This window comes from Phoxinus phoxinus, assembly GCF_949152265.1.
Source record: "Phoxinus phoxinus genome assembly, chromosome: 18".
NCBI lineage: Eukaryota > Metazoa > Chordata > Actinopteri > Cypriniformes > Leuciscidae > Phoxinus > Phoxinus phoxinus.
Genome location: NC_136893.1, coordinates 27,799,979 through 27,824,700, shown reverse-complemented (window position 1 = coordinate 27,824,700; position 24,722 = coordinate 27,799,979). Strand labels below are relative to the sequence as shown.

The 24,722-nt window shown below is 38.8% G+C and overlaps 1 protein-coding gene across 1 annotated transcript; it reads right to left on the bottom strand.

Moving 5' to 3' along the window:
• Positions 1 to 42: 42 nt before the first annotated feature.
• On the bottom strand, positions 43 to 24,027 carry smim29 (small integral membrane protein 29). The gene is made up of 7 exons (XM_079589401.1): positions 23,766 to 24,027; positions 22,444 to 22,635; positions 21,320 to 21,345; positions 16,831 to 16,936; positions 6,801 to 6,877; positions 2,798 to 6,107; positions 43 to 763 (listed from the first exon to the last, which is right to left on the bottom strand). The coding sequence occupies exons 2-5, from the start codon at positions 22,564 to 22,566 to the stop codon at positions 6,809 to 6,811; spliced, it is 324 nt and encodes a 107-aa protein (XP_079445527.1). The 5' UTR covers positions 22,567 to 22,635; positions 23,766 to 24,027; the 3' UTR covers positions 43 to 763; positions 2,798 to 6,107; positions 6,801 to 6,808.
• Positions 24,028 to 24,722: the final 695 nt, after the last annotated feature.

Here is a 24,722-nt window from a genome sequence, read left to right as displayed (position 1 = left end):
TAGCATGTTGCGGTCGATGACTAAAGAGTGAATGCAGATGTTGTAACAACAGTAGTTTTAATAGTTCAACAGAAATACACCAATAGAGCTGAATGTGCAAGTACATGGTAGCATCTTAAATCAAAACTGTTCCAATGGTCATGAAAAACCTTGAAATATAAGAGAACTCGAAACTGCTTAATTTACTAGAAGTGTTAGAAGTTGTCTCTCTATAACGATATATCCCAGTAATGGACTAAAGATTATCAGCTCTCCAGGATCTTCAGGATGGAAACCTCAGACCGGTGTGAGGAGCAGGACTGATGATAATCCTGTTTAAAGATGGTTGCATGTCTTAACAAATGGAGGCGCCGTCACAATGGCGTCTGACGTCGTGGGAACGTTTGATCGTTTGGCCTGATATGAACGAGTTTGCCAAGTAGACTTGGACAGCCCAGAAGTCATTGCCTTGACTCGACGCTAGCGCACTCCTCTCGAGTGCCACCAGGTGCTGGATTCAGGACACACCGAACAGATTTGACATGATCACTTGATTAACAGAAGAAATATTTGATAGAACCATTTGATATTTAACAACGAAGCACCAGACTGTGAAATATGGAAGCTTGTTTCCGCCAAAAATGCGATTCGCAATAGCAGGAAATAAAGTCAGAGTTAAGGACCTTAACGAAGAAGCCTACATTTACTTAAGAACACTTTTTTGAGTATATATAAGTTAAGTCATAAGTTTCCATATATATATATATATATGTATATTTGGAAACTTATGACCAGTGTTTGGAATAACGCCGTTTAAAAGAACGGCGTTAGGTAACGACGTTATTTTTTCAGTAACGGGGTAATCTAACTAATTACTTTTCCCATCGTTAAAACGCCGTAAACGTTACTGGACGTTAAATGCGGTGCGTTATATGCATTGATTGAATAAACTGTGTAATCCGCTTCCGAACGCACCGCTGGCTCACAGCTAGTGAGGAGGTGGGTTAATAACGAGGTAAGCGATTATGATTGGCTAAGGCAGAGTCATGTTTCATGGTAGCCAATCAGAGCCAGTGTTTTTACACACATGCCAGCACACGCGCCAGGCGCCACACACACACAACCGCTAAACAGATTTGACGGAGCAGCAGAGATGACGAGTCAGGAGCAATCCGATGAAAAGTTGGCATTTTCAAGGTGGAGATATAAGCATTACTTTAAATTCATTGTGGTCAAAAGCAAGAATGTGCATGTAATGTGTACATTATGTCCAGGAGCGAAGACTTTGTCGACACCCGTTGTAAGCAACTCTAATTTAATGAAGCATCTCACATTGACACGCGCATCTACATAGTGGCAAAAAAACACAGATACCTCCACCACAGATGCTAGTTCGCCAGCAGTGTTGCCAGATTGGGCGGGTTCCCGCCCAATTGGGCGGTTTTGAATTTGATTGTGCGGGTAAAAAGGGGTTTGGGCGGGTGGACAAAATTTGGGCTGGTTTGGGGTCAGTTCGGCGGTTTTCAAACATCTACATTTTAAAGTATAATTGGTTAAAAAACTAAACTAAAGTGTGCATGTAGTGCATAAAATCGGTCATCATGACATTACAACACACACACACACGCAGCGCAGAGTCAGCTGGCGTTGGTGTTGACGTCACCGGCGAGCACGCACTTTCAGCCAATCAACGAGGGATCAGCAGGAAGACGCAATTTAGCGCGATAACTTGTAGCTGTATATTCAAGTGATCGCTAATGCCAAAGTGACATGCAGTAAATTGCATCTACAGTAAAAATTTAGATAGTGAGCAATAAACGTACACATGTGGGGGTTGATGACTTGATGGTGAATAACTGAGAGGAGAGCACAGTTGAATTACTTGAATTGAAACTGAATATGGGACGACAGAGTCATTTCCATGGTCATGTCATGTGCACACTAGCCTAACCAGACATCTGCCATTTTTACACCGTCCAGACTGCATGCACTCTTGTCCCTGAAAGCTGCTGAAAAAGGTTTGAATCAACGATGAATCAGTTTTGACTGCTAAATTCTGCGTTATGTTCTGCAATGTGTTCTTCCGAGGGCGTAAGTCATTGTTCATTTCTTGATTGCCGTTTTGACAGTGTCCACCTGGACATTTAAAGTCATATTTGCTAATTCTCCTTAATTATTGCCCTGGTTTGATGCGTTTTCCTTGGAAATTTGTTTATTTTTAATTATTATTTAATTTACCATCGTTATTTTGTTTTAAGGAGATACAAATTGTGCTTATCAACCTTGAATGACATGGCCATAAAATTCTATCACATTATTTTGGTAGTAAAATTTTGGGCGGTTTTTTCTTGGAGTGGGCGGGTTTTGGTGAGCTGTTGGGCTGGAAATCACGGTCCCAATCTGGCAACACTGTTCGCCAGGTTGTTTTCTTGACCAGTTGTCTCTGGTTGAGAGAGTTTGATTTAATTTGCTAGAGTTATGCACTTTATATGGTGTAACTGTTTACTTTTCTTACAAAGATAATACTTGAAGCGCAGGATAAACCTCTTGCTGTCTGTCGACGTGCAAAAAATATCGAAATTTATGTACTAACACCCGTCTGTTCACTCATTTCAACTGACTTGTGAAAACTGCTCACAAAAATCCAAATTCTTTGGATTATAGCAAAAAAACAAATTAACAGTAACGCAAATAGTTACTTTCCCTGGTAACGAGTTACTTTTATTATAGAGTAATTCAGTATCTAACTCAGTTACTTTTTGGAACAAGTAGTGAGTAACTATAACTAATTACTTTTTTAAAGTAACGTTCCCAACACTGCTTATGCCTTTAACTTCACTATATTTGTAAGACAAACATCATACTCTTCACTCTTACATTTCTATCGAGGTCCTCGAGTCCGTGGTTTCTGTCGCAGCTTTGAAAGACAGTGGACGATTTCTTGCTTCTTTAAAACATGATTGTTTGTTTTGTTTTGTTTTTTTTCCGACAGCCAATCAGTAATCACTCTTGTAGGGTCACGTAAAGTTAAATTATTTCCCTGTTTTTTTTTTTTTTTACTGATTCGTTGACGGCAAAATGGAAGAAAACGCGGTTCCTCGGTAGCCTGGTCCTACAAGACTCTCGTTCATTTCATTTGTACAGAGAGTCTGGCCGCTCTCCATTGACAAGCGTTAACTTCCTTGTAGGCGGGTCCTCTGTTGAAGTTTAAAACTATTGGATCTGCCATAACCAATCGCTAACGTTTGGTCGTGACGTATGACGACTCAAACTAGCGCACGACCTCAACGTCATCGTTCTCAGCCACTCCCTCTGTTCGCTGATTGGACCGGTTATATATTAAGAATACACCACAAACCCGGACGTAGTTCTGAAGGAAAATGAATATTGAGCGGATGTACGTAGGAGGGCGGAGCCAGGCTAGTTCCTCAGCGCAGTGCGCGCACAATAGTTTGTTTCAGATTAAAGGTTTGCTTTGTTTGCCTAAAGTGAACCATATCACAGCCTTCACAAGTGTGCTGTCTAATCTACAAAAGCATATTGAGGCATCATGTAAACGTATAATTTCTGGTGAATTGTCTGTGCTTTTAGAGCTAAAGTTTCGGTATGAAGCAGTGATCATTTCAATTTCAATCATTTTCGTCATAATTTTCATAAACAACATATTTTCATTGACGAAAACGAGACAACAACTAAATAAAAAAACAGTTTTGAATGACAAAAATCTATTGACATTTGCATCAATTAATAAAAAAACGAGATGAAAATGTTCTCTACTATTTGGGAAGAGATCCAGAGAACGATGTCCTGCATGAGATGGACAAATGTAAATGTCTGGGAGAAAGAGAAGAGCAGACATATGGATAAATCTGGAAAAGCGCAACGAAACAAACTAACAAAATGTCAGTTCTGGCGAATATTCACGTAAACACAGTCGAGTATGCCTGAAGTTAACAGATATCGGATGTGCATCTGGATCCGTGCATCCGGTCTTAAAGTGACAGCAGCCTAATAACAGAGAAGAAGAAGAGAAATCACTCAATGTTCTTGCCTGAATAACTTTAATAGCTTTCATAAGGGTTAATCTATATCTAATTTATACAAATAAATGTCTGTTTGAAAGAATGAAGAAATTTAAATGTTAATTTAATTCTTGTTTCTTTATGAGAAGTGCCGTTTTATAAAATTTTTAAGATAAATAAAGACGTTGTATGTCACAGGATTGCATGTTCAAACCTTAATATAATTTATATTAGCATGTTTACTCCAGAAGTTGACTATAATATGAGTTTTGAAATTTGAACTAAACCCATTCGATTTTAGTCAAACTAAATCTACTGTATATTTAGTCTAGAAACTAAAACAATTCAGATGACTAAAATTAAATCAAAATTTGCAGTCAAAATGAACACAGCCACAGCCTTGTGGACACGCCGCGGCGCTAACACAAAGGGAACGGTTCCACAACTATGACGTTAGTTAGCATGCAAAACCGTTGTTGGGCTAATAACGTTAAATGACGTTCTTTCAGAAATATGTTTTCGCATAATCTTGCCAATAAACACAACGTAGAAACCTTTCTTTTATAGTTTTCGACTTTAGAAAGAGCTTTGTAACTTTTAAACGAGTATTTAGATGAGTTTAAGCTAGTCGTATGCTAGCATGGTGGCACAGCCTGCATTCATAAATGCAACAATGCGTCGAAAGATAACATTTGATGCGTAAATACTTATAAAAGCAAGTACTTCTGTACTTTTACTTAAGCAAAAATCTGCCTTTTTACAAATTTCACTTGTGACGAAGTAATATTTGTAATTAACTCTCTGGAATGGCGAGATATGAACTGACTTTTTATCACAAACTTACAATTGAGAGAAGGAGATTTGTGAGATAAAAAGTCACAATCACCTTTTTAATTGTTTATTCCATGGCGGAGACAAGCTTTCATAGTAAACTCCTTGATAATATCAGTTCATTTCAGTGGAACTTCAAAATGAAAAGAATAAATAAATAAATGAAAAACCCTAGCTAGATTCACTCGCGTCACATTGCACAAAACCTCACATTTAACAATCAGTCTTTCTGACTGCACACACACAGCCAAATAATTACATATCCGTTAGCTTTGAGGTCATCTCTATACAATTGTGTCGACAAAATAACTTATCAGCAAATACGTTTGATAAGTTACGCAATATGTGTACATTTTTCCATCAAAACAGGCTAAAAATATTGATGGCTCATCTTGCACTCGCGGGCATATTCACATTTCTGTCCAATAAAATGCTCTCTAGAATGAGAACGACTTTAGCTTCTGACTAGCATTAGCAATTACTGTGTGTTTGTTGGTTGAAAAAATGTGTTTACTTTTAATTTTCTTTTCCAACCAACAACTGCAAGAGGGAAGAGGATTAATGAACCCAGTTGGAAAAAGACTTCGCAGCTTTTGTCCATGTTACAATAATGGTTTTGTAGTTTATTACATAAACTAAAGGCATTTTGAGAAAATGTCCCATTATTTTTTGTCTATACAATTACATTTATTGGAGTCCAATGTTGTTTGTTCTTCAAAATGTCTTCTCGTGTAGTCCACAGAAGAAAGAAATAGACACAGGTCTGGAACAACATGAAGTTTGACGATGTTTAGCTACTTCATTTAGTTGTTTTGTTGAATTTCCCAGAGCATGAGTGCATCCAGCGTAAGGAAACAAATGGTGGAAACATGCTTTAAACAAGTTGACAAACAAGTTTGCTTGGCGAATATAAAAAAAACACAGTTTTTTGAGTGCTGTGATAGTTTAGCACGATGACCTTGGGTCTCGGTTTACTCACATTCATGCGCACTCAGTAAAATAAACAGCTCTCACAAGGATTTAATAGCACAGAATATCAGCAAAATACATCAAATTAAAATAAATAAACTCATTGTAACAGTGGCACATGAACGTCCTTCTTGTTCAGGCAGCAAAGCAGCACTTTAAATGGACTATATTTGCAAGAGGAGACCTGAGGTATGATCCCAGCGCTTGAGTCATTTCTCATTTCACTAAAGCTCTTCTAGGCTCATCGCTTCAAACCGCCGTGGAGAAAACAGTAGCTTATTGCTCAAAAGTGTCCATCTTGTGAATCTGCAATACAGAACGATGAGACACAACACATGAAGTGACTAATTATTGGCCAGATTAAGAGACTGGGTCTCATTCATAAAACATTTGTAAATATGTGAGTGATTTGCGCGTAAAGAGACCTTCCTGAAAACTCTTCTCCTGATTCAGAAATACTTCGTAAACGTCAGATGTGCAGTTACTGGAGTTTCATCTGTTAATCGAACAGTCCCAGAAGTGAAGAGAAAATGGTTCGACATGAAGCTTGACTGCAAAAAAACTAATTAGTTCACTTCGAAAAAATATAGCCCAGCCCTATTGAAAGCAATTAATAATTTGATTAAAGTGTTCAGTTTGCAGATGCTATCACTGGCTCTCATAATAAAAGTAAAAAGAAAAAACATATGTAATTACTATATATCATATTTTTTCAAAATGCTGTGTAAATATGTACCCGATTACGGTGAATTAAAATGCAGCCTTATTAATGAGCAAAGCGTTCGGATGTTAAACGCATATGTACGCGTGGCTGGGAGCAGGTGGAGATTTCTTTCGTAAACTAACATTTGGAAAATACGAACATTTTAATGAATCCGAAAATTTACGCCAGAACCACTTTACACACGATTTACACAAACATCCGTTCTGCTCGTGTTTCATGAATGAGACCCACTGTGTGTAGAATCAGCAAAATGTAAAGTAGTTTTTGTGGCAAACCTTTATTTTCATGCATCAGGATTCTTTGAAAGCAAGGGTCTGCGCTGTTGATAGGTCCTCATCCAACCCTGGACCACCTGCAGATACAAAACAGGAAAGCTTCTTATATTTGAATGTGGCTTATTACATTTATTGGGATTAAAGGGTTTATTACACCGGAACATTACATCGTGAGACCAGGTGGCAGTGAATATTTGGAAATATGTGTAAATCCACTTGTCGTAGGTCTGAAACATATTCCTTTTTCTTAAAGTGCACTAATATGCCTTTTCAGATATCCCCTGTCATGTAGTGTGTTTATAGCTGCTTGTGGATGTAAATGAAAAATTGAAAAATAAAAACAATCAAAGTGCAGATAAATGGAGCTGTTGTTTCCCAAAAGAGAGAAGCGATTCTACACTGCCCGAAACCAGTCGTCAGTGACTCCAGTCTTACTTCCTGATCAAACCAGCGTAGGTTTGTGAGACATTTGCATAATGCCAGCCTATGGTCTTCATTGGCTGTCTGCGGACAATGTTTACTGTGACCCTCAAACACTGTAGTTGTGGCTGAGACTGGAAGAGTTTGGTTCGTGTCGAGAAGATGCTGTTTTCTGTGGAATCTCGGGCTGGAATTAATGCAATACAACCAACGCCTATGTTATTGTTCATATCACTGTGTATGAAGTGATGAGACAGAGGAAATTCAGATATGGTAATGGACGTTTAGTTTCTGACACACTCTGTAAGCCTTCGAACAATCACAACAGACCGGGCCATCGGACCAATCAGAGCAGAGAAGACCAATCACAACAGACCGGGCCATCGGACCAATCAGAGCAGAGGAGACCAATCACAACAGACTTGGCCATATGACCAATCAGAGCAGAGTAGACCAATCACAACAGACTGGGCCATCTGACCAATCACAACAGACCGGGCTATCTGACCAATCAGAGCAGAGTAGACCAGTCACAACAGACTTGGCCATATGACCAATCAGAGCAGAGTAGACCAATCACAACAGACTGGGCCATCTGACCAATCAGAGCAGAGTAGACCAGTCACAACAGACTTGGCCATATGACCAATCAGAGCAGAGTAGACCAATCACAACAGACTGGGCCATCTGACCAATCACAACAGACTGGGCCACCTGACCAATCAGAGTAGAGTAGACTTGGTTGTACTTGCTGTAAAACACTGCACTGCCATTTGCAATGCAGGTGCAAAAATACGTTAGTCTACATTTCTAAAAATAACTAAATAAATACTGAATTAAATGTAATATTTAAATCACTCTTATTTATTTATTAAGTGTCAGACTTAATTACTTTTAATAAACTGCAATTCAAAGTTCTGAAGATGTAAGTTAACATATTTTAAAGGCATCACACTGTGTACAGCTGCATGTATAGCCCACTGTGTCACAGTCACAGATATACGTGACCTAACGTCCAGTTAACACACAGTAATATGAGACAGATCCGTAAGCGGTCAGTTATGGACCGGTCGCGCTGCAGTCCAATATTATCAGCTTTGTAAGACGTTCCAGAGCTTAAATATTGAACTTTAACTTAATTTCTTGCAATATATAATGTCTGTTACACAATGGGTAAAATAATGCACGTCTTTCTTTCTTATACATATTATAAATAATATTGTATATAATTTAAACATTTATGATTAGGAGTGGTGAAAAACATGTCCTCTTCAAACTTCAGGAAAACACACATCACAGAGCATCACATTAACAACACATCATTATACAATCTTGCTTCGACAAGACGGATGAGAAGCGGAAGTAAGCCATGGTAACTCTTGCATCTGCCCAGGCCGGACTGTGACTCCATGGGTGGATACGCTTAATGAACCGGCAGAGGAGGAGCTCCTGAAGGTCTCCTCCATCTCCTCTAGGTCCTTTCCCACCAACAACAAACTGGGTTTTTATTGAGCTCTTCAATCCCTCCGAGGAGGAATGCGGTACACGTGTCTTCGTCCCCTATAACGGCGGTTAATTTCCCCCGTCCAGGCATTGCGACGTTTTCTTATATTCGCTCAAATGAAAGGACAGAATCGGAGGGTGAAAGGGGTTCCCGTCCTGCAGGGGTCATATGCTTTCCTTCATGAATCTTATTGTAGGAATTCTCATGGATTCAGAAACGTCTGTTATGTAAAAAAGATGAAAAATCTTGAATTAAGAGGATTATCTGAACAGAGGGGTGTTATGATTTAGGTCAAATGACCACATATCAGATACATTTTTAATTGAAAATGTAGTGTCATAAACATGGGTGCACATAACTTTTTCAGTGAGTTACTCAGGTGAGCACCAGGAGATGGTGTTTGGTACTCGCCCCATATGTAGCGTGGCCACCGCTGTCAATCATGACGTCACATTCACGTTTTTATAGCATTAAAAAAAACTAAATAAAACCAAACTTATTAAAAAAAAAGAACACTTAAATTTACATCAGATATTTGTTCAGATATATTTTTTTGTATAAAATAAATATAATTAATCCTTATTAAAGATATTAAAGAGCAGTGAATTTTCTCTTTTTATTTTGTTGTTTGATCAATATTAAGCTACAGAAGGCATTAGGTTTATTACGCACTGTCACTTTAAGACCGAGTGTGCAGATCCAATCGCACGGATGCACGGTACGTTCTGTAAAGACGACTGTGTTTATGTGAATACTCTCCAAAGCGGACATTTAGACATAATGTTGTGTGTATTTGTCCATTCAGACGCGAAAGAGAGCTCAATTCAGTCCTTGCGCGCAGCACGCTGTATAGCTGTCTATGTGCTGCACGCTTCGGTTCGTGTGTGTGTGTGTGTCAGTGTGTGTGTGTGTGTTCGCACAGAAAAACATACAGAATAAAGCTGTCTTTCGCGTCGTCACTCTTATTCAGATCTATCCATATGTCTGCTCTTCTCTTTCTCCCAGACGTTCAAATTTTTTAATGATTTGAGACATGCATCAAGCGCATGCCAACTCGTGTGCCGCCGGTAGATCGGCACGTTACAATTCAAATGTGCGCATCTTCCACACGCAAATCAGTTCTGAGTCTGACTGGATCACTTCCTCAATCGTCCCTCCCTATCATTTCCGTCTAGTTTTTATTCGTTGACGAAAATATCAATACATTTAGTGGTCGTCATTCAAAACGGGTTTTTATTTACCGGTAGTTATCGTCTCGTTTTCGTCTGTGAAAAAATGAAATTAACACTGCCTAGGTTGCATTTTGGCGACAGTTACCCTTAAAGTATACAAAGGCGCGCAGTAACACAAGTGGCATTACACATTCCTGATTTTTGTCGCGCATGCGTACCTGCGTACCAGTTATGTGCACCCCTGGTCATAAATGCTGTTCACATGAAGAAAAAAAAAAAACACAAAAGTGGTTGTCAGTGTAAATGTTTACTAGCCTGGGTACCAGCCCGAACCCCGCTCACAACATTTTTTGGTCGGGAAGTTCGGTCTGGACTCGATCCGTTGAGGAGTAATTATGCTCGGCTCCCAGAAGGCTGAGCCAATCGAAATTGCCAGGGCGGGCTTTAATCGCTGATGGACAGATGATCTGCGGTTACGATCACCACGTCATCAGAGAGCGGTTGGGTTGAACTGGTTTTCCACAAAGATGAAGACGACTGCAGCTGGAGAACTGAGATGTTTGGATTCCGCTATCGCGTCTGTTATAAAATAAATCGACAGCGCATTCATTTTAAAAGACGAACACAGAACCGCAATCAAGGCATTTGTCGATCGGAAAGATGCGTTTGCCGTCCTTCCTACGGGATTCGGCAAAAGTTTAATTGATCAGCTGGCTCCGGATCCGCTCACGATCTCTTTTCTCTGAAGCCTCAGATGAACACGCTTCTTCAGCCTGGTCTCTTTCGTCGTCTTTACATTTTTTTTTATCAGTCAAGTCGTGTTGCAACCGTGTTATAAAGTTGAGACCGGGCCGACAAATGCGAGAAGATCTAATCCTAAACGGAGAACTTGTTCGTATATACACACACCTTTTGTATTTCTCTCAAAAATGCTATTCGTGCTTGTAAGTACTCCGCGAAATCTTCAATTCTTTTTACAACAACAGCAAAGATCGTTTACACTCATTAATTTACTACTTTTTCCAGCGTGCGTGCAGTTGAGCTCTGTGGACAACTATGCGTCGCTCAAAATACGTCACTTACTGAGTCGCTCTGATTGGTTGTAGGTCTATCCAATTGAGTGCAGAGGTTTTATTTTCCTGGTTCGGTTAAGACACGCCTTATAATCAAAGCCCTATGGAGCAGCATCAGACTCACTTTCTGCCTAGAGTATGAGTATGACGAAGTCAGGCTAAATGTTTGGAAACAGAACTGAAAACTTCCTTGTTAGTCCAAAAACAGCTTTTATTGTAAGCAAGCCCAGAGAACGACGTGAAAGACCGCCTCTGCAGAAGAAGATCAACGGCTACGTCCTCATCGCAACTTTGGCCCCTCCCACTGGCGTCTGTAGATGGCGATGAGAGAAGAGCGACCATTGAAAATAACATTACCTTCCAGAGGATCCTAATGCAAAGAGTGTGGATATTTATTTTCAACTCTGGGTCTTAGTTGGGCATTATTTGTATTCTGTACATTTCACTGTGGATTCTTTGGCAAATCAGTCGCAATTTCGGCGCAGGCTTTGCAAAATGACTATTATGATATGGACTCGACAGTAATGTGACAACATGTAAGTAACCGTGTTATTTCTAATGCCTGATCTGTGACCAGTGATTTTGGATATGTAATGATTCATGTACAGTCAGATGTTCTTTGTCTATGTGCCAGTAAATCAAACCAGTGAGTGACTTTACTGTCACCTTCACATTGTTTTCTTAGTAGGATGAAAATAATCTGTTATTTAAACTGTGATTATATATAGAAAGCGATCAAAGAATGCCCCCTTTACAATCGCTGGAGCTGTCAATCAAACAGAGCGAGTTTATCAGTGACTCTCGCCAAAACTCCCGCTATAACAAAGTCCATTTGTATCTATTTTATCACAGTTAGTTATGATGAAAGAAATCGAGTTGCAATGACGAGATCACTGCATTCATGTCTGTGATCGGCTACATGCTCATCATCACTGCAACCTTTCATGCCACGATATAAATGTAATGCCATAGATCTAAATATAATGCTATCAGCAACACTTCACACGATTAGTTAACCTTGAAAGCTTAATTGTAAAAAACTTTTACACTGAAGTCCCACAGCCAATCACAGCAGTGGGCCATTAATAATAAATAATTCATTACATTTATATAGAGCTTTTCTGGACACTCAAAGCGCTTTACATAGAAGGGGGGAATCTCCTCAACCACCACTAATGTGCAGCATCCACCTGGATGATGGGACGGCAGCCATATTGCGCCAGAACGCCCACCACACACCAGCTTACTGGTGGAGAGGAGACCGTGATGAAGCCAATGAGCATATATAGGAGGAGGATTAGGAGGCCATGATGGACAGAGGCCACTGGGCAAATTTGGCCAGGATGCCGGGGTTACACCCCTACTCTTTCGAAAGACATCCTGGGATTTTTAATGACCACAGAGAGTCAGGACCTCGGTTTAACGTCTCATCCGAAGGACGGCGCTCTTTGTCAGTATAGTGTCCCCGTCACTACACTGGGGTGTTAGGACCCACACAGACCACAGGGTGAGCGCCCCCTGCTGGCCTCACTAACACCTCTACATTACACTGAAGTCCCATAGCCAATCACAACTGAAGTCTCACACAGACACACACCAAGAGGAAACATTACCGTCTACAGCCGCGAGAGGGCGCTCTAGTTAGCGGAGTTGTTCAGAAGCGACACCGAGGAAGAACTCAATGGATTCAGTGTTGAGGAGTGAGATCGGGAGCTTGGTGAACTTGCTGACCGGTAACTTGTTGGACTCGCTGGCTAATGTTAATTTAGCCTATTCAGCCTCACAGGTATATGTTCTTTATGCTGTTGTGCAGCGGAATAACTGTTAATGTGTTACGCTAACACACCGGACACTATTCAGCCTGTTGTTCTGTGTGCTGTTGTGGAGCTGAATAACTGTTAAAGGGCACCTATTATGACATTTAAAATGTTCCTAATGTTGTTTAGGGAGTCCCCAACAACAGTTTTACGTGCATGCAATGTCAAAAAACACTTTTGTTGTCGTATAATATGCATTTATTTTTACCTGATTTGCTCACTGACTCCCAAATGATTCGTTCAACGACTCATTTTTCCAAACCCCGCCTTTGCGCGACGCTAATCTGCGATTGGTCAGATGACCCAGCAGTGTTTACAGAGATAATACTTGTTTAATACGGAGTACAATGATGCTTTTATCAATTAAATCGTGTTATAATAATGACTATAGTCCACTGCTTTGTAGTTTGTAGTAAAAAACTAAAAATAAGATAAAGAATTTAATGTTATGTTAGCGAGCATAGCCCAGAGTTCATATTGTAAAAGCACAATCAGTCTTTGTTTGCATTAGCCCGATGCATAAACGTTTTTACAAAAAAAAAAATGCAGTTACGTTACTACGAGGTATTACTCTATTCTTTAAAGCAGCACTCAGTAAGATCGGGATTTCTTTGTTGTATCCTCGCGTTTTGCTCGGAGGTTTCTCTCTAGAGCTCCCCCTGCAGCTTCGGAATAGATATTTGACAACAACTGTTAAAAACTCGCTGGCTATTCTCAGACACTAGAGGCTTAGTAGATCAACGACATCAAAGCAGATGGGAAACTCTTTGCAACGTCGTCTTCATTCGGGTTCCAACAGCGTGAGGGAGCGCAATAATGACAGCATTATAGCAGATTTCTTTTTGCAGTAAAGCAATTCTTTACCTCGCGAGACTTGGGATCACACGATACTTCCAGACGAAGAGGCCGGTGAGCCGCCGGCCCAAAGTTGCAAATGCTGTTTTTCCGCTCACGGGCACCAGGGGGGTGCGAAACCACCACCATTCAACCCAAAATAAGTAATATAACCATTCCAGTGACTCCGAAGTTGATCAGTTAAGGTAAAAAAGTTACTTAGTTCACCTTTAAGACAACTCCGAAAACAACGACAAACACTTCACATATCTCAATACAATTGCCATTGAAGACCTAGAAGCTAAACGGTGCATACACAACAAACAAAATAATAATTAGATATGCTACATAAAACATAAAAGCAACAATTATTAATAACACTTACAGGTTGTGATACGGAGGAGGAAGCTGATGCAAATACACTTGGAACTGAACCTTCCTTCAATATCAGCGGCTCGCGAATCCAAGTTTGATTGCATTTAAAAAGCAATCGTCTTCAAAATGGCGCGAACAAAGCACAAGGCTCGGACTACACTTCTGTGGTATAGTTGTATATATGTTGCAAAAATGCTCCTCCTTGGGCAGATGAAAAAAGTTGGCTTTTGAGCCGCACTTCAGAACACAACGTCTCGTCGCCATGATGTTTTCAAGCTTTCCCTGCTGGCCTTGGAGCGCAATAAGTGGGCGTATCGTATTCAAATAACTTGACAAGTTGACGTCATCTAGTCAGAGAAAAAGCTTCGGTCTTCTAACGATTCATAAAAATGACTCTGAGTCGACTTAGACTTGTTCACTTAGATCTATGTTACACACTACATGAAAGGTACATTTCAAAATTCCATAATAGGTGCCCTTTAATGTGTTACGCTAACATACCGGACACTATTCAGCTGTTGTTCTGTGTGCTGTTGTGCAGCTGAATAACTTGCCTTTCCAGATTAAATGTCTGTTCTTGGTCTTGGATTTTGTGAAATAAATGTCTAAATAAATGCGACTTATAGTCCAGTGCGACTTATATATGATTTTTTCCCCTTTCTTGCGCCCGAGCTTCATTTATAGACTGAGGGAGACGCACACTGTAAAATGTCTCATCCGCGACATGCACATTTACGCACCATTAAATAATGATAGCCACACAAACAATGTAGAATAGCTTGAATATAGCGTGCGTCTCCCTCAGACTGTAAACGAAGCTCGGGCGCACCAGATAACACGTCATCAGCGTCTTCCGTCAGCAGCGTCACTGCGGAGTCGTGAACGCAGATTCACAACAGACCCGGGAGAGAATACAATGCTGAATAAAGTCTTATTTTTGGACCAAAAAGTATTTTCGATGCTTCAAAAACTTCTAACTAACCCACTGATGTCACATGGACTACTTTGATGATGTCTTTATTTCCTTTCTGGACATGGACAGTATACTGTACATACATTTTCAATGGAGGGACAGAAAGCTCTCGGACTAAATCTAAAATATCTTAAACTGTGTCCCGAAGATGAACGGAGGTCTTACGGGCTTAGAACGACATGAGGGTGAGTCATTAATGACATTATTTTCATTTTGGGTGAACTAACCCTGCTAACACACTGCTCTTACTGATGGAATGTAAAACCATTGTAGATTGGTCAGGCCGCGCATATAGGCGTGAATCCCCCAACACTATATTGGCCAGTGTATCACTTTCATTGCCTAACCCCTGTAGTTAGGGGATGGGTACCGAAACCTGCTATTAAACGCGCCCGGGGCTCAATTATCAAAGTAGGTATTATTATTAGTCGGTACTAGAGAAATTAAGAAAATGCAAGTACTATTTGTTATCTTGCAAATTATATCTTTCCAACCATTCCTATGTGTGATCATATTAAAACATCTTTGGTATTCACAATCCAGAAGAAAGATCTCTCTCGCACGGAGCCACAGCGTATATAAAACACATAAATTGCCTGCACACTGGTGCATAAACAAATATATATTTTATATTAGTTTGTTCAAACATTGCTGTTTCTTTTGCTATAGATATTTTTTTTTACATTTCAGAACATAAAGCAATGTTAATTATGTTTTAATTTATTTATTTACAGTTTTTTTTTTAAATAAAAAAATAATATATATATATATATATATATATATATATATATATTAAAGGGGTCATGACATGAGAAACCAAATTTGCCTTGATCTTTTGGTATATAAGAGGTCTTTGTACCATTAAAACGTCCTGCAAGTTTGACTTCCTCCCCATTATAAACGAATCATTTATTTAATCAAGCTCTAAATACAGCTCGTTCTGGATCCATGGTAAGAAGTGACGTCACGGTACGAAGTGACGTACCAGCGTTTGCATAATGACCGCCTCCAGCACAAGACAACTACGCTTAAAGCGCAAGACAACTACGCTCATTTCGTATCATTATCGCGCCCGCGCGCTGCGCGCCTCACTAGTGTTCAGTCGACGGACAGCGAGTGGGTCTGTGTACAGTAAAATTACGATGCCGCAGATGTGCTGTTCCTGGCTGTGGACAAACAACATCTGTGAATACGCTGCGAAAGATCCAGTCGTCAGGGAAAATTGGATGCACTTTATTTTTTGCGGACGTCTCAGTCACGGCAGTGTTAGTTTAAGCGTTTGTTCTATACATTTGAAGGATGACTGCTTTGAGAACAAATCCCAAAATGATGCTGGCTCTGCCAGAAAACTGTTGCTCAAAGATAAGTCCGTGCCGACTATTCTGGGCTCAACAACGACGACGCAAACTGTAAGTAATGTATTAAAAACTTTAAACTACTTTTTAAATACGCCGAATCCGCAAATGTTCTGGCTGGGGGCGTTAATAATTGATGCATAGGCACTGATGTTAGCCAATCATAACAGTGGGCGTTAACACTGAACTCTTAAAGGGGAAACACCCCCAAAACAGACTGTGTGAATCAGAGGATGAGAAACAGGGAAAAGGTCATAAATCACTACATTTTAAAAGTTTTTTGTACAAAAAACTATAGTAATACTATATTTGCACCTAAGGGAACATAATAATAAAATAAAAAAAACCATGTCATGACCCCTTTAAATAGAAAGTTCAAAAATAAATATGAAATAAAAGCCATTTATAGGCCTAATGTTATAAAAGATTTCGATGTCACTTTTGATCATTTATTGTGTCCTTGCTGAAGGTCAGCATTAAAGCTCATGTCAGGACAGGACGGATTACCTTCGTGTCTTCCTCTTTCCACAGAATTTCCTGCTCGGCCTCGTTCAGCTCTTCGGTCGGGTCGTAAGTGTAGACCGGAAGCAGCTGATGCCGCAGTCGATCGATCCTACACACACACACACACACACACACACACACACAGAAAAAACACGCTCATTCTGACCCCTCAGCACAGGCTCACACATTCGGCCTCACATCCACTGGTGTGTTTCACTGAAGAAACCATATAGCTTTTGAGGGAACTACACTGGCGGTCAAAGGTTTGGAAAAAGTTTTTAAAAAATGACTTTTATGCTCACCAAGGTTGCATTTATTCCATAAAAAAAAACAGTAATATTGTGAAATATTACTATAGAACTTGGCTCTAGTGATGCAAAGCTGTATTTTCAGCATCACTGCTCCAGTCTTCAGTGTCACATGATCCTTCAGAAATCATTATAATATGAAGATTTCATGCTCAAAAACATTTCTTATCATTATCAATGTTGAAAACAGTCGTGCTGCTTCATGTTTGTGGAAACTCAACGGTGTGGGGTAACATTTAAACCAATCAGCAAGGAGGCATTCAAAGAATTTAAAATGTTAAAAAAGATTTATATCTCAAATAAATGCCGTTCTTTTGAACGAATGTGTCACTGTTTCCATAAAAAGATATTAAGCAGAAACAACTGTTTTCAACATTGATAAACATAAGAACCAATAATCATATTTGAGCACCAAAAATAACTGTAAACCAGAACGCTCAAAATAGTGAATTGGTTTGAGTAGGACAAACTTAAATTAAACTCATTAGTTCAGTCAAATTAACTTTTATGAGTATTTAGCACTTTCTTTTTCTTTCAAGTTCACAGAACTGATATATTAAAGGTGGGGTATGTAATTCTCTTTTTTGGCCATTTTTTCAAAATCACTTAAAATCTTATTCCTAACCCACTTACAGCCACTGAGTTAGAAGCACTGAAATAAAAATTAAGCAATTTAATCATCTGTGGAACAGGCAGGTCTCGAAAAACTGCAGCCAATCATTTCCAAGACCACCTAGAATCATTGGACAGTAAGTGCGTCAATCAATCGGTCGTACCATTCCCCCCCCTCCCCCCTCCATGTCCATGTTCTTTGAATGGGTGGAGTCAAAGGAAAGAAGGTAGGACCATTTGAGTTGTGTATTTTCAAAATCTGCCGGCCGTTTTGCAAATCACATACCCCACCTTTAAGTAAGCTGAACTGCTTCATTGTTTTGAGTTTAATGAAATGATTTATTTTTAAGTTTCACTGAAACGGCTGGGATGTCTATTTCCCAGCATGCTTTGCTGATGGCACTCGAAAGGGAGAGTAAATGCTCAAATGAAGTGTAATATATAATGTTTTTTTGTGTGCAAGATTAATGTTAAGTGGGAGATTTAGTAGTGAATAATGTTGTGTTATGCTAATTTAAAATAATTTCTGTTAATGTTGGTTTTAGGATAGTTGCCATCATGGTGACGAGTGGAGCATGCGCTTGATCTGAGAGCAAATATTACCTTTATATTGTTGCACTCATATAGCTTTAATCAACGGGCTTTAAACGACACCAGATGATGAATAAGTACGTAATTACGTTGAAAAGGTCACGCTTGACGAGTCGGTGTTTACAGATGTGCGGACGGAGGACCATACACACATATTCAAATGTCTTTGTGTCAGTTTATCGTTTAAAATGCCCATTCGTGTGTGTATCCTGGGTGTTGTAATATTAAAAAGCCTAAAAGAACATTTTCGTCAGGACAGAAATTTTTTACTTTTCATAGAAGTGTGACCTTTACAACGTAATTGTGTATTACGTGACGTCACGAACGCGCATCACAGAACAGAGCAAGGCGAGCATTTGTGCTTATAAAACTTAAACTTTTTTATTTATTTGTGAAATGACGATGGTCATTCGCTAGATAAGACCCGTATTCATCGTCTGGTGTCGTTTATCGTCTTGACCCGTTTGGGGCCCATTGAAGTCCATTATATGGAGAAATGTGTTCAGCAAAAACTGTAATTTCTTTTCAATTGAAATGTATAAGTACAAAATAAAAATATGCTAGTTCTGCATACTTAAAACTTTTAATTTCATAACTTAAAAAATTTGAGGCAAATGATATTCTAAATATTTAAAGATTATTGTATTCAGAAAAAAAATTAATAATTATAAGACAACTTGCTGTCTCTACCCAGTGAAAACTGGGATTCATATGTCTTTATACCCTGACCCCAACTTGTGGACTTTGTTTTCTTTGATTAATAATCATAATTTACAACTTATTCAATATAAGACCATGCACAGAATACATTATTACAAGATGTTTTTTTCTAATTAACCCATCAATGTCCAACGTAACCGTATTAGCCACAGACCTCCATTCTTTATGCTGATCAAAATGTTTGCTCTGAGTTTACAGAGAAATTGTACATTGTTCTTAAGATTAAAACGCCGTTCTCCCCTTATGGATTATTAAGAGCACATTCAGAGATTGATGCTGCACCACATTACGTCAAATTAGTTTATATTGCTCCTCTGTTTGCCAATAAAGCTATTCTTCAATATTGGAAAACGATACAATTATTAAATATTAATCATTGGTTAAATATACTATTAACACAGACACACACAGACACACACACACACACACACACACACACAATGGCCCTCATTTATCAATCTTGCGTCGAAACGGGCGTATATGTTGGCGTAAGATTATGCTACACTCCTCTCACCGCCTGCTTTATGAAGCTGTGCGTACCTTTGATATTCAGGTGTACGCAACACCTGCCTCTTGATACATGCCGCGGCTGAAAACGATCGTCATTAGATTAACACGCCCCTATATATTCACGTCTCCGCCTCCCCCACGCCCTCATTTTACGCCATGGACACACGGAAGACGGCAAAGAGGAGAAACTTCTCCGGTGGAAATCCAGTTTAAATCGCTGGTTGGTTGAGCAAATGACCTATCATCACAATGCATTATTGTACAGCACGAGTTTTGAAACTATTAGCGTTTAATTTCGCATGACGTCACATGTAATGGGGTGTACAAGTGATGATGATGTGAATAATTGCATGACAATTTGTAATATTCTTCTTATTAGTATTATGATTTTGATTATTAATGACGCTTATTGTTATTTAGAAGAAGAATGTCTTTGTTATTATTATTATTTGTATTATTATTATTATTATTATTTAAAGAAGGATGTCATTTCAATTATTTTGTCAGTCTGAATTATTTTTTGGTCATGGAAAGCCTTTCATTCCTGAACCCAGTCCGTGCGCACCTGCCGGCTTAACTCACGAAAATAAACACTGAAGTTTATCATTTCTATGCTGTTGTTATTTTACAGTGGGTCATAATATATCATATCTTTAGTTTGTCAGTGCGTTTTGTGGTGTTAGGAATTGTTTTTCTGCGCATCTCAGCACTAACTCCAAACGTGCGTACATGTACACCACCTCCTGAGCTGGCGTAGGATTTGAGCGTGCCGTACGCCAACGTCCATATTGATAAATCGCAAAGTCACCGTGGTTTTGGGTGTACGCTGGAAATTTGGTGTCCGCACTTTTCATAAATGAGGGCCAGTGTGCGAGTCTGCTGCTAGTATATACACGTATATAGATGTAGAAATCCTTACATTTCATTGTATGTATTTCTTTCATAAGAAATTGATGTACATTATATATATATATTTAGTTTTTACATTTTTATACATATATTTTACATTTTGTTGAATTTAGATACACATGCTATTTGGTAGAATTAATTTAAGGCATGACTTTATATTATTAGGTATTCATTTCTGTATTTTTGAGCGTGTAAATCCAGATTAATTGAGTAATTGGCAGCATGTGTTTTGCTTTTTTCTTGTTTGTTTTCTTTTTCTGTTTCTCCTCATATTGTATTGTTGTAAATAAAATAAAAGATAATAATTTCTGAAGGATCATGTGACACTGAAGACTGGAATAAAAAATATATAATAAAAAAACAGCTTTAAATTACTTTTTATAAAAGATAAATTATATTTAACAATATATTCAACATATGCTTTTCAACATATTGCTTAGTTGGGGACATTTAATTTAATATTCAACAATATTATTGATCTGATAATGACCTCACGGTTTTCTCCAGAGCGGCTAGATATATAAATTAACTAAACTAATAACTTTTTTACAACAGAAATGAACCATCACTGAACTTACTTAAGCTGGACTGTGCCGCTATTCTCTTCGGGAAACAAACTTTGTTGGATTATTTTCCTGTTATCTCAGTAAAGCTGCTTTGAAACAATCTGCATTGTAAATAATATTTCACAATATTACTGTATTTTTGATCAAATAAATGCAGCCTTGATGAGCAGAGACGACTTCTTTCAAAAAACATTTAAAACAATCATAATTATTCGAATCTTTTGACCGGCAGTGCATTCCTCTAATGCCTTGTAGTGCAGGAGTGTGTTAACTCACCTCCGTCTCCTCCTGATGTACATCACCTGCACAACACAAAGACACATTATTATCTCCTCGACACAACGCCTGGAAAGCACATTGAATAACGTCTGTAATAATGCCAGAGATGCAGCGGACAAACGTCTGCGCACGCATTCATAACCCGAAGAAAGGCCTTTTGTCTTTCTGGATGATCTGCTCAATCACATGATCATGCGCCTTCACCTTCTCTCTCTCTCACACTCACTCACACACTCACACACTCACACACACACACACACACACACACACACACACACACACACACACACACACACACACACACACACACACACAAGCAGTGTTGGTGGGAAATGCATTACAAGTAACTTGAGTTACGTAATCGGATTACTTTTTCAAGTAACTAGTAAAGTAACGCATTACTTTTAAAATTCACAACAGAATATCTGAGTTACTTTTTCAAATAAGTAACGCAAGTTACTTTGTTTTCCCATTTATTGACTGACAGCTCTCATGTTGAGACAAATCAAAGTGCCAGAGGCGTGTGTGTGTGTGTGTGTGTGTGTGTGTGTGTGTGTGTGTGTGTGTGTGTGTGTGTGTGTGTACATGATGTTTATTGTAGTTCTAGACTAAATGTGAGCATTTACTCGTCTCACTTGCACAACAAAAATATTCAATATTCCTCAAAATGAATAAAATCAGTGAAATGCAGAATCAGAATACTATGCAAACCTCCAATAACTAAATGTGTTCAATAAAACATAAATTTTTATGCATTTAATCTCACTTTATTGACCAATGTACTTGCTTCTGACCTTCGATGATTCAGTTTAATAAGCAGAAATGACTATAGAAAGGTTTGCTTTCCTCTACTGTACACATGTCCTTCAGCCGGAGGATTATTATTTATTAGGATTATATTACATTTGCCCAAAAATAGAACTTTTGTGTTATAAAAAACAAGCCCAGCCCAGGTGGGGAAAAAAGTAACGTAACGCATTACTTTTCTAAAAATGTAACGAAGTAATGCAATTAGTTACTTTTTAAGGGAGTAACGCAATATTGTAATGCATCACTTTTAAAAGTAACGTTCCCCAACACACACACTAGTGAGAAACACCCAGAAGAAGCGGGGCACCCACCACGGCCGCCAGGACCCCGACCACGGTGATGAGGAAGAAGGGCACGAGCACGTAGCCGACGGCCACATCTCCGCTGCCGCTGTGAGGAGGAGGAGGAGGAGGAGGAGTGGTGCTGTTCATCATCCTCAGGCCTTCACTGCTCGTCTCCGCCGCACATGTGACTCCCACATGCTCTCCCGGCCCCGGGAACCACTGCGACACACACCAGAATACACTCATTCATGGACCAGGAATGCTGGGGAAGAGCTAAAGGGGTGCCATTTCAAACTGGTTTGCACTTTATCTACTAGCTAAATCAGTCATATTTTAAAGTTTCTTTAATCGGGCCTATCACTGTAAAATAATATTTTCATGATTTGTTATCACAACTTTTTATCTTTTGTCAAAGCAACTTTGATACCTAATGTGTGAAGATAACACTATTGAGTTTCTGTTTATTAAACCATTCTTCTTTGTATCAACTCAAATTTTGTAATTACAACGAACTCAAAAATTGAAGGCAACAAGGTAACTTGCTTTTTTAAGTTAAACCAACATTTTTTTTTTACAGTGCCCGTTTACAACACTGCTGGGTGTAGCGCTCAATCCAACATTGAAAGGGAAAACGTTTATTTAGCAATATTTTAAGATACAATATGTAGCCTGATTTAGATCCATAATTTTCCCCATTGTGCCAATGGCAATTTCCTTGCGTCTGAATGTTTTATAGGGTTTTCCCTTCTAATTTCCTTGAAGATTTGTGTTGTATCTTAATTTTTCTCATTACTGTAATACAGCAAAACATTGTTTTTTTATTATTATTGCTATATAAATCAGCATGTACATAAAGGCACTACAACAAATACTACAATAATGTAAGTAATACGAGTTTTGAGCATTTAATGAGCATTAATGTTGTATTATTATTATTATGCTGTGTTTTTGAGGTATTCTTTAATCATGTAAATAATACAGTAAAGGCTATAACATTACATGAGTGAAGGTGAACTAAAGCTCTGTATATGGACAAAAGAGCCGTTGACATATTTTAATACCACACAATCTGCATAACGCACAACTTCTCTTTATTAGGGAAGTGTGACATTTTGATTTAATACAAAGCGTCCAGACTGCTTTTTAATACACATTTTACAATGACAAAGCGTGTGTCGCACATGACTTTGTGCGAAAAACTACGCATTCAATGACATTATCTGCTCCCGTTTGTTTACATAACGGTCGTTGCTTTATTACGGTGACCAGCACTGATATGCTATCATTAATGTCGCGATAATTATGAGCGGTAATAATAATAATAATAACACTGGTGTCTGCTGACTCACGTGAAAACATCATGACCAGGCAAACTTCACCATCGAGGCATTAAAGTAAACACACTTGATTCCGTCAAAAGAGCAGACTGAGTGTCACTTAACTACAAGACGACTCCAGATCCAGTTATTATAACGCAAGTCATGGGTTTGCCTGACATGAAACCCCCACTGGCAGTGTTTACGGAAGCAAGTCCTGCGATGAAAGGAAACGGTGGTGATGGAGCTGGAGGGAGGAGTTATGATGAGTTATCAATGCACGATATTGATCAGCAGATGTCGCCACTGCATTCAATCCATACTGTCGATGATTAAATCATACTACTGTAAATTATATCATATCGTATCATATTATATCATTTCATATATCATATCATATGTCATGTCATGTCACAAAGGTTAATACAGGTGAAACCAATACCCAGCTAACAATTTTACGTTTCCCAGAACGTTCTGGGAACGTTAGTTTTTGGTTCCCAGAACGTTCCCCTAACCTTAAGGGAACTTTATTTACGATAACCAATAGGGAACGTAATGGGAACGTTCTGGGAACCTACTCGGAACGTTCTCCTTAGGTTATAATATTATAATATATTTAAATATTTAATATATTATTAACATTATATGATTGCTATTCTATAACTGATATTTTTTTGTAATTATTTAATTTGCAGGTTTAAGGATTGGAGAAATAATGTAGCTCCGCTCTATTTGCATTTGTGTATGGTATTTTGCAATAACATTAGTAGATTATTAGTAGATTTACAACAATATTTTCAACTTATGAAACCTTGACGTAATCAGAAATTGCAAAACACACAAAAGCCACGCCTACCAAAGACATGCCAGCCAATCTGATGTCAGCAATTCCAAACGCCCATAGTGATTGACAAGCAAACTGCGTTCTCTGATAGGCTGAAAAGCGCGGGCCGCCCCCTGACTCTTTATTTTAGAGATTTCACAAAGGTT

Excerpts from the sequence above, each read along its gene's own strand:
- smim29 (XM_079589401.1), bottom strand. The coding sequence starts at position 22,566 with ATGATGAACAGCACCACTCCTCCTCCTCCTCCTCCTCCTCACAGCGGC. Across the intron at positions 21,346-22,443 it reads TCGGGGTCCTGGCGGCCGTG|GTGATGTACATCAGGAGGAG; the intron begins GTGGGTGCCCCG and ends TGTGTTGTGCAG. Across the intron at positions 16,937-21,319 it reads TACATCAGGAGGAGACGGAG|GATCGATCGACTGCGGCATC; the intron begins GTGAGTTAACAC and ends GTGTGTGTGTAG.